We start from the raw sequence: 10,168 nt of genomic DNA, 5'->3' as shown, positions 1-10,168 counted from the left end.
CTGACGGTGAAGACGTTATTGCAGTCGTCACAGTTCAGTGTTCTTAATCTGTGCGTCCATGTACACATATATGTCCTTTATTAGACTCTATTAAATAGAGTAAACATCGTTAATAACTGTTTGCATCCGGTTGTATTAGTCTGAGCGCACTTTGACGATTCTCGAACTAGCTTAGCTTGCTAGTTAGCTTAGCTTGTTAGCTGCTAACAAAGAGAGGCGGAAGTGATCAAAACACATCGCTAAGCAGAGATCAAGTGTGAGTGTAAAGTGTTGTGATTGTGTGAAAATGTGCGAAACAACGATAGCAGAGTACGAGGAGGAACTTTGTCCAACAGAAAAGGAGAAGGAGCGACAACATCAAAAACATCAAGTTGTGTTACACAGAACAGGTTTGTTTACTTCTTACTCTGAATAAATGATAAATGGGTTATACTTGTATAGCGCTTTTCTACCTTCACATGTTTACTAACGTTATATTTATTATTAACACTATTCTTGAATAGATTGTCTACAGGAAGATGAATTGTCATGTGAGGATGATGCACTGATTGTTTTATGTTGTTCATAAAAACGAGACAGTTTCAGACACACAATATTTATGAGAGGTTGATGTTCCTCTCAGTTTGTAACAATGTGTATCAACATGTTTACACAAAACTCACACAGTCACCGGGGGAATATTCCAGAGAGCAGGTTAAGTGCAAACTCCTGAGTATGTAAAGCTCGAGAGTTTTACCTCCAAATATAGAGAGGTAAGAGAAAGTCAGAGTCAGTTACCATGGTAACTGACGCTGTAAACCTAGCCTGCTAGCTGGCAGGTTTGACAAGTTATTTATGTGTGTAAAAGCTATACTGACCTGTTATTTCCTTCATATTGGTGCAGCCATTAACCTACTACAACACCTACTACATCCACCTACTCAGTGGCCTAGTGGTTAGAGTGTCCGCCCTGAGATCGGTAGGTTGTGAGTTCAAACCTCGGCCCAGTCATACCAAAGACTATAAAAATGGGACCCATTACTTCCCTGCTTGGCACTCAGCATCAAGGGTTGGAATTGGGGGTTAAATCACCATTAAAAATATTCCCGGGCGCGGCCACCACTGCTGCTCACTGCTCCCCTCACCTCCCAGGGAGGTGATCAAGGGTGATGGATCAAATGCAGAGAATAATCTCGCCACACCTAGTGTGTGTGTGACAATCATTGGTACTTGAACTTTTTAATGTGGCAGTGATTGTCGAAAAAACAAAGCCTGATCTAAAGATGACATCTTGATCTCATACCATCTCAAACCAATTGGCCGTTCATTATTAAGTGAAATGTCTTATAGTCGCTTAAATTTGTCTTTAACCAAGCAACACTATGTTTTATCCAGTTACTCGATTAATCGAAAACATTTCCAGTAGAACACTTGATTAATAAAATGTTCAGTAGCTACAGTCCTATATTTCATGTACAATTTAATATTTAGCATGTAGGAGTTAAAATGTGTTTTTTTTGTGTCCTGTAGACATCCATCAGCTGATTGAACACCAAGAAGAATGTCTCCCTCATCTGCAGGGGGACAGTTTCACTTTAGAGTATCCACAGCCCCCCTATTTTAAAGAGGAAGAGGAGGGAGAGTGTCCTGTAGGGCAGGAGGAGGCTGATCTCACCAAGTTTCCACTGACTGTTGTCTCTGTGAAGACTGAAGAGCATGAAGACAAACCACCTGAGTCCTCACAGCTTCATCACAGTCCAAGTAAGCACAACATCCACATATCATCTAATACAATGTTTGTGACACATGTTCATCCGGGGGCCACATTTATGACTAAAGATGGAGATATACTTGCTTTTTAACACCACCATTTAAAAATGAATGCTCATCAATCATCAACAATGTAATTGCTGGGGTGTAACCGTGTGACCTAGAGGCCGTCCTCCTTACCTCACGTGGTCAAATGAAGGCAAACATTCAATATGGCTACTGTTTATTTACCTTTAGCAGCACATATGTCAGCATATATTTTGGTGGTGAAGATTAGGGATGTATACCAAGTACCATTTTTTTTAGTACTGGTTCCTAATTATGTCGTCCATGAGGACCGTGAAGATTCTGGACTAACGACACAACTATTTGTATTTTTAATTCCAGCTGACTGACGTAACTATGACACGTTGTCACATTGAGTTCAGCTGCCGCTGCTACACATTAAAATCAGCTTTGAATAATGACAAATAAGGAAGCAACAACACGCAAAAGATTGATGTGTGTGTTATTGACAAGAAGATGACATAACTGCATTTCACCTTGCACTGCACACATAGTTGACTTCTTTAAGACTTCAAATAAACAGCTGTTGATAAAAGACTTCCCTGCTCTGAGATGTTACAGAACATCATGTTGGAGGTGTTCAACCTCTTGTGCTAATAGGAATGATATTTATTGTGACTTTTTTCCACTTTTTTATTTCCACAAATGACATGTAGTACCGATAAGACTACTGATAAATACTGGTATCGAAAAGGAATATCGATTAGGGTATCACAGCGATAAATTCTTAACGATTTACATCCCTACTGAAGATACAAGCCAGATATCTTTAAAAAATAGTTACAACGTTTATTTGGATTTAGTTACTTCTCTGCTGTCCAGCAATGTCTCAATCAATCTAGTTTATTAGTACTAATTAGCAAAGTTTTCTTGTCTTTCTAAAGTCTTTCTTTTGACAGCCCCCTCGTGGTAAAGTTGTCCGAGTGCAAACTGAGGCAGTATTTGAGACTGATAAAACTTTCGGCGAATCAAAATTTAAGAAATTGTACCGGAAAGTTCATTACTTTGAAGACGGCCAATAAAAACGCAATCAGAATCAGAAATACTTTAATAATCCCAGAGGGGAAATCAAGATTTTCAACACAATCCCATTCAAGAGCAGACAAACATTACAGGGAGACAGAACAGGATCGCTGACAGGTCTGCCAACTTCCGGCGCCCCTTACAAAAAAGGTGAGAAACAGGTAAACGCTGGGGAGGGGGGAGGAGGGGTGAGAAAAAAAAATCAGTCTAAGCCTGGGCCCCTGGAGAGGGGATCCAGACTGAGGCCAAAGAGAAAAACAAACTCATAGCCATAGCACACATAAACATGTGTGTAAGAGGGAAACATCAAAGAACCCAAAGGACATTAAAGACATTAAAAGAGCAGTCACTTCTACACACAGCCACAAAAGTAAAACAACAACAACAAAAACATAAACACTGTGGTGACCTCTGCGGTGTTCCACGCCATCGTCTGCTGACGACCTCCTCAATCCCACGAACACATCTTTTTATGAGGAAGCAGTGCCTGGGGAATCTGTGGTAGGCTCTCCTATTTCTGGGGCTGAGGTTGCCGAGGTAGTTAGAATGCTCCTCGGTTGCCGCGCTCGGGAATCATTTGGTGATTTAACCCCCAACCCTTGATGCTGAGTGCCAAGCAAGGAGGCGATGGGTCCCATTTTTATAGTTTTTGGTATAAATAATATATGAAATAATATATCACAAAATCAATTTTAAACCATATTGTCCATCCATAGTAAAAAGTCCTGTCGTCCTGGTTTGTTTTTATTTTCCTGTGAATAATGTTGTAAAGAGCAGTGTGTTTGTGCGTCACTGAGATTTCAAGACAGTTCATATGATAACTTGTTTTTCCTAAGTGCATGTAAAAGTACTGAATGCATTGTGTGATTGAGCAGAGATGGATGTTTCTAAAACGTGTTTGTCTTCTTGTGTCCTGCAGACGTCTGTGAAGAACATCTTCTCCCTGAGCAACAGAAGTGGAGCTTCAGGATGGAGCCACAGCCCTCCCACATTAAAAAGGGAGAGGAACACCCACTGATCCCCCATTTTAAAGAGGAAGAGGATGACCCATTGACCACTCACATCAAAGAGGAAGAGGAGGACCCACTGACACCCCATTTTAGAGAGGAAGTGGTGGCTCCACTGAGCCCTCACATTAAGGAGGAAGAGGAAGACCCACTGACCCCTCACATTAAAGAGGAAGAGGAGGACCCACAGACCCCTCACATTAAAGGGGAAGAGGAGGAACACAGCATCAATCAGGAGGGAGAGCATCTTGAATGGTTGGAGGAGTTCCCAGTGACTGGTGTCCCTGTGAAGAGTGAAGGTGATGAGGTCAAAGGTGAAAGTGAGGAGAAGAGAGAGGCGGAGCCTCCAAGCAGCAGCTCAACTCAACACATGACAACAGAAGCTGATGGAGACCACTGTGGAGGATCACAAGCAGACAAGCTCTTAGCTCCACTATCAGATAGTGAGGACACAACGTCACACTCTCCTGACACTGATGATGAAGACTCTAAAGATGATAAGACATGTCACACTGACAACACACACTTCACATGTTCTCACTGCGACAAAACTTTTAAATCTAGTAATTTGAAAAGACACATGAGAACACACACTGGAGAAAAACCTTTTTCATGTTCAATATGCGGTAAAGATTTTACTCAAAAGCACAATTTCAAAACACACATGAGAACACACACTGGAGAAAAACTTTTTTTATGTTCAATCTGTGGTAAAGATTTTACTCAAAAGCAGCATTTGAAAACACACATGAGAACACACACTGGAGAAAAACCTTTTTCATGTTCAATCTGCGGTAAAGATTTTACTCAAAAGCAGCATTTCAAAGTACACATGACAACACACACTAGCGAAATACCTTTTTCATGTTCAATCTGCGGTAAACATTTTACTCAAAAGCACAATTTCAAAACACACATGAGAACACACACTGGAGAAAAACTTTTTTCATGTTCAATCTGTGGTAAAGATTTTACTCAAAGTCAACATTTGAAAACACACATGAGAACACACACTGGTGAAAAACCTTTTTCATGTTCAATCTGCGGTAAAGATTTTACTCGAAGGGACCATTTGAAAACACACATGAGAACACACACTGGCGAAAAACCTTTTTCATGTTCAATCTGCGGTAAAGATTTTACTCAAAATCAAAATTTCAAAACACACATGAGAACACACACTGGCGAAAAACCTTTTTCATGTTCAATATGCGGTAAAGATTTTACTCAAAATCAAAATTTCAAAACACACATGAGAATACACACTAGAGAAAAAAATGTTTCATGTTCAATCTGCGGTAAAGATTTTACTCGAAGGGACCATTTCAAAACACACATGAGAATACACACTGGAGAAAAACATTTTCAATGTTCAGTATGTGGTAAAGGTTATATAAAAAGGCTGCAATTAAAATTACACATGAGAACGCACTCTGGTGAAAAACCATACTCCTGTTCAAGCTGCAACAAAAGCTTTCGTCACCTAGACACTCTTACAGTACACATGAGAACACACACAGGTGAGAAAGTGTTGAGTTGCAGTGTGTGTGGTGAAAGATTCTCTTCTGAGTACCAGTGTAAGAAACACAAGTGTGCTGGTGAGAACAGCAGCAGCAAATGAAGATGCAAGATTTGAAATAAACTGTCAAAACTTTAACTTTGACTTTCTAACAACATCAGCACATATAACATGTGTGACATCATTGTTGTGTGTGTAACACAATCTTGTTAATATGATTTTAACATTCATAGATTAGACACTTCAGATTAGTGCTTTTATTTCAGTCAAGTACATGAGTTAATATACACATTTGTGTACTTTAAAATGAACAGAACAATTTGACTGAAAAGGTGAGAATAAACAGTACATAAAATATGTTACATACAATAAACATTTTAAGTGTAGATATTCATAGTTCACTTTTATACTTATTCATAATAGTGTTTTATATATGTTTTTTGAAATAATGAAGTGTTACATATTTTATTTTCTAATTGTAGATGATTCCATAGATGAACTCCTTTATATGATATACATATTTGTTTTACATGTGTTCATACCTTTGCTTTTGAGTACACATAAATCCCTCTTAGTTCATATTTACTGGTTCACATCTGAAACATCTTCTGGACCACTTCTGGAAGCATATTATTATTTACTTTATATATCATTTGAACAGTTGTCTTTTACACAATTTTAAAATGTGTGACTTTATGAATCATTTGTTGGGTCTCTATAATCCATTCTATTAATTGTCTTTATTACTCTGTTGTGTAATATGAATATTGTTGTGTGATTGTTTTATATGTATGTCCCCAGACCTTTATGCAATAAACAATGTATGCTTCAACTAAAGCTGGGTACAATAAATGTAGTTAATATTTGTAAGTATGTATTTTATTCTATTTATTATCGCAGTCAATTTTTTAAATGTTTTCTTTTTATGACTTACTTGTAATTTCCAGCTTACTTCATCATCTAGACCAGGGGTCACCAACGCGGTGCCCGCGGGCACCAGGTCGCCCGTAAGGACCAGATGAGTCGCCCGCGGGCCTGTTCTTAAAAAAAAAAAAAAAAAAAAATTAAATCTACATGGAAAAAACACAAGATACACTTTCAATCAGTGCATCAACCCAAACAACCTCCCCCATGCACACTCATCCACACCCACTCACACAAAAGGGGTTATTTCTTTCTGCTACCAATATTCTGGTTCCCACAACATAGACAACACATCTGCAAGGGACACAGTCCCTGAAGCACACATGATTGTATAGGCTGCTGGTCCACTAACATTTTCATTAATTACTATGTTTTATGTAATTATTTTTATATTATTTTACTTTCTTTTTTATCCAAGAAAATGTTTTTTATTTATTTATCTTATTTTATTTTATTTTTAAAAAAAGGGCCTTATCTTCAACAGACCAGGTTGTCAATGAAATTAGATTTGTTTAAAGGGTTTTTTAAACCAGGCCCAGTCCAGATAATGTCCAAGTCGGACTCAGCAACACACACCTTCATTCATGTACACAGAAAAAAATTAGGGAACACAACAGATTGCATATAATTTATAAACAAAATTACATTTTCAAAATAAGCATTTATGTACAGTCCAGATTATGTCCAGGTCACTCAAATTAGGGAACACAACAACAGATATCATATAATCTATAAACATAATTATACTTTCAAAATAAGCCTTTGAGGACTTGTCATCTTTTTTTTAATGTTTTTTGGCATCATTATCGTTTTCAACCATGTAACTTTCTAAAGTTAGAAAATACTGAATAAATGTTTTAAAGAAAGTAATACTAAGTGAATATCTGTTGTTGGCCTTAAAAATAAACATTTTACCGAGTGCTATAATTAAATTGACTAAATCATGATTGTCAATGAACTCTCCTAAAATAACAGAAACCACATTAAGCTTCATAAACAAACCAATCCTTAAACACATTTTTTCAACTTCCCCCCAAAACAAAGACACAATATGACAATACCAAAACAAATGCAGGGTGGATTCAGGCTCCTGACAACAAAATCGGCAATCATCTGACTCTGTCATATTCCATAATTTTAACATTTTCCCTGTGGGTAAGAAGTTATAAATAATTTTAATTTGAAAATAACGATTTTGCACATCGATAGTGGTTTTATAGATTAGTTTGAATATGGCATCCCATGGCAACGGGCAGTCAAAAAAGTCCTCCCATTTTCCATTTGTGTTGTATGAGGCAGCCTTCAAAGATTTCTTTATTAAATAAAAATTATATCTTTTTCTATTTATTTTAGTTCCTTTTTGCCAACTAGAATTTCTTATTAGAGGTTTACAAACTAATAATTTAGTAGTTCCATAATTAATTATTTGTTTCCATCTTTTCCCAATTACTCCAGTTAGTTGATCAAATGAAAAGCTTGAGCAAGCATCACCATACATAGCTCTAAATTCATCATACTTCATAATTTTACCATTCTCATTGATAATATCATTGACAAAAATGATTCCTCTTTCAAACACATTTTTCCAAAAGAAAGGCTTTCCATCTATTACAATATTAGAGTTCATCCATATTAACTGCTGCAAAATATCGTCTCTTTTTTCTGGCACATAAAATTGAAAACACCACTATGAGTGGATTGTTTCCTTTATGAACCCCGCCATGTTTCCCAGCAGACTCTCTGGGAGGGGATCACTTGTAAAAAAGGATACAATTTCTTTTGATACAGTACATGTTTTTTGTCCAACAGGACATTTGTGTACCACTCAATGTTTAAATACATCTTTGGAACAATTGATGCTTTTAAAGACAGACACATAGCTTCAAGGTTGAGAAGTTCCAGCCCCCATATTCATACTCTTTGTACAAAACCTTTCTTTTAATCTTTTCTGGTTTGCCGTTCCAGACAAAATCGAAGACCCTCCGCTCATAAATCTTAAAAAAGTTTTGTGATGGAGCTGGTAATGACAAAAACAAATAAATAAATTGAGGAATAATTAACGAGTTGGCAATAGACATTTTACCATACAAGGTTAGGGATTTCCCTTTCCATAATTGCATAATTTTGTCCAGCTTTCTTAGTCGATTATCATAATTTACTGAGCCTAGATCTTCCAGATTTTCTGGGACAACAACACCAAGTATGTTAACTGGTCCATCTGTCCACAAAACAGGCACTTTGCATTCCATTCGAAAGGACGTTCCCTTTAGATTTCCGATCCTTAACATTTTACATTTATCATAATTAAGCTTAAGGCCAGATTGCTGTGAAAATATGTCCAAAAGATTAAGAAGGTTCCGCAAACAATGAGGAAAAATCTTATCTTTGTGAATCAGCCTTTTCTGACATGAACTTCATCAAGAACAAACACAGAACACGCCTCACTGATGCACATCTGCAAGACTCACTCAGAGTTGCAGTGTCAAGTTACACACCAGAGTACAACACACTAGTTAACAGCATGCAATGCCAGGCTTCCCACTAACTGACAAAGAAACATATAACAGATTTGGTGTCCAGTTCAAAGTGTGACATGATTTAAAAATTTGAGAGTTTACTTTTGTATTTTACATGAGATATTATTTGTACAAACATGGTGCAAAGTAATTCATGATTTGTTAAAAAATGTTAGTGGCTAGCTAGTTAAAATGGGATATTGTGATTTCACAAGACTGTCTTAGAAGTGATCATTTGAAAATGTTCAATTTGAAAAATGTGCACTTAGAGAAAATATAAAAATAAAGTGTTGCATATTGATATTTATCTGTTTCTATATATATTTATTGTGAGAAATCATTAAGATGATCAGTGTTTCCACAAAGATAAATATCATTAATTATTAATAATAACAGAGTTAAAGGTAAATTGAGCAAATTGGCTACTTCTGGCAATTTATTTAAGTGTGTATCTAACTGGTAGCCCTTCGCAGTAATCAGTACCCAAGAAGTAGCCCTTGGTTTTAAAAAGGTTGGTGACCCCTGATCTAGACTAACTCAGCCTGGAGGATGTGTGTAATGTTGCGATGTATTGGAGATGACTTGGTTTGTTTGGATGTTGTCATCCTGTCAATGGTTATATTTAAAAAATGTTGTCAGATCTCGCGAGAGAAACAAGCAACCAGCTCTATTACTTTGTCTTCTTACTGGCAGTTTGCAGCCATGACTTGAAAGGTTCATACTGCCACCTACTGGACTGTAGAATGTAGTGTGGGCCATAGGACCGAAGGAGGAAATCCCGTTAAGAACCTGTGGAGGACAGCAATACACCTAAAATGTTCTACTAGTCTGCTAGAAATAGAAAGAAGAAGAAGAAGGAGGAAAAAACAAGATGGTGTTTGGGGGAGAAAGTTTTAATGTGGGCATTATAGTTCTGTATTTTTAATCAGTGCATACATGTGCACATATATCTCGTTTTATATAGGCTACCTTTTATTTTGTTTCCCGAGTATCCTGGTTCCTTGATTTTTGTAAGTAAAAATAATCTTCAGTCGCGCTGCTGGATCAGTTTGAATTACTGGATGGATAGCGGGAAAAGGAACAATATGTGACAAGGAAGGCTGTGCATGGTGCGAGTCAGACAAGATGCCAAGTGGAACAAACATTTGAACAAAGGGGTTATAGGAACAATGGTAAATGGGTTGTACTTGTATAGCGCTTTTCTACCTTCAAGGTACTCAAAGGGCTTTGAAACTATTTCCACATTCACCCATTCACACACACATTCACACACTGATGGCGGGAGCTGCCATGCAAGGCAATAACCACGACTCATCAGGAGCAAGGGTGAAGTGTCTTGCCCAAGGACACAACAGACGTGATGA

General features: G+C 37.3%; 1 protein-coding gene across 1 annotated transcript; it reads left to right on the top strand.

Annotated features, from left to right (window-relative positions):
• LOC133640807 (oocyte zinc finger protein XlCOF22-like) lies at window positions 1-6,162 on the top strand. Its single transcript, XM_062034483.1, has 3 exons — window positions 1-389; window positions 1,510-1,740; window positions 3,758-6,162. The coding sequence occupies exons 1-3, from the start codon at window positions 287-289 to the stop codon at window positions 5,464-5,466; spliced, it is 2,043 nt and encodes a 680-aa protein (XP_061890467.1). The 5' UTR covers window positions 1-286; the 3' UTR covers window positions 5,467-6,162.
• The last annotated feature ends 4,006 nt before the right edge of the window (window positions 6,163-10,168 follow it).

Source organism: Entelurus aequoreus, linkage group LG23 (genome assembly GCF_033978785.1).
Source record: "Entelurus aequoreus isolate RoL-2023_Sb linkage group LG23, RoL_Eaeq_v1.1, whole genome shotgun sequence".
In the NCBI taxonomy this organism is placed as follows: Eukaryota; Metazoa; Chordata; class Actinopteri; order Syngnathiformes; family Syngnathidae; genus Entelurus; species Entelurus aequoreus.
The sequence above is the reverse complement of the archived record's forward strand: the minus strand, read 5'-3'. Positions and strand labels throughout refer to the sequence as shown.

Excerpts from the sequence above, each read along its gene's own strand:
- LOC133640807 (XM_062034483.1), top strand. The coding sequence starts at position 287 with ATGTGCGAAACAACGATAGCAGAGTACGAGGAGGAACTTTGTCCAACA. Across the intron at positions 390-1,509 it reads AGTTGTGTTACACAGAACAG|ACATCCATCAGCTGATTGAA; the intron begins GTTTGTTTACTT and ends TGTGTCCTGTAG. Across the intron at positions 1,741-3,757 it reads ACAGCTTCATCACAGTCCAA|ACGTCTGTGAAGAACATCTT; the intron begins GTAAGCACAACA and ends TGTGTCCTGCAG.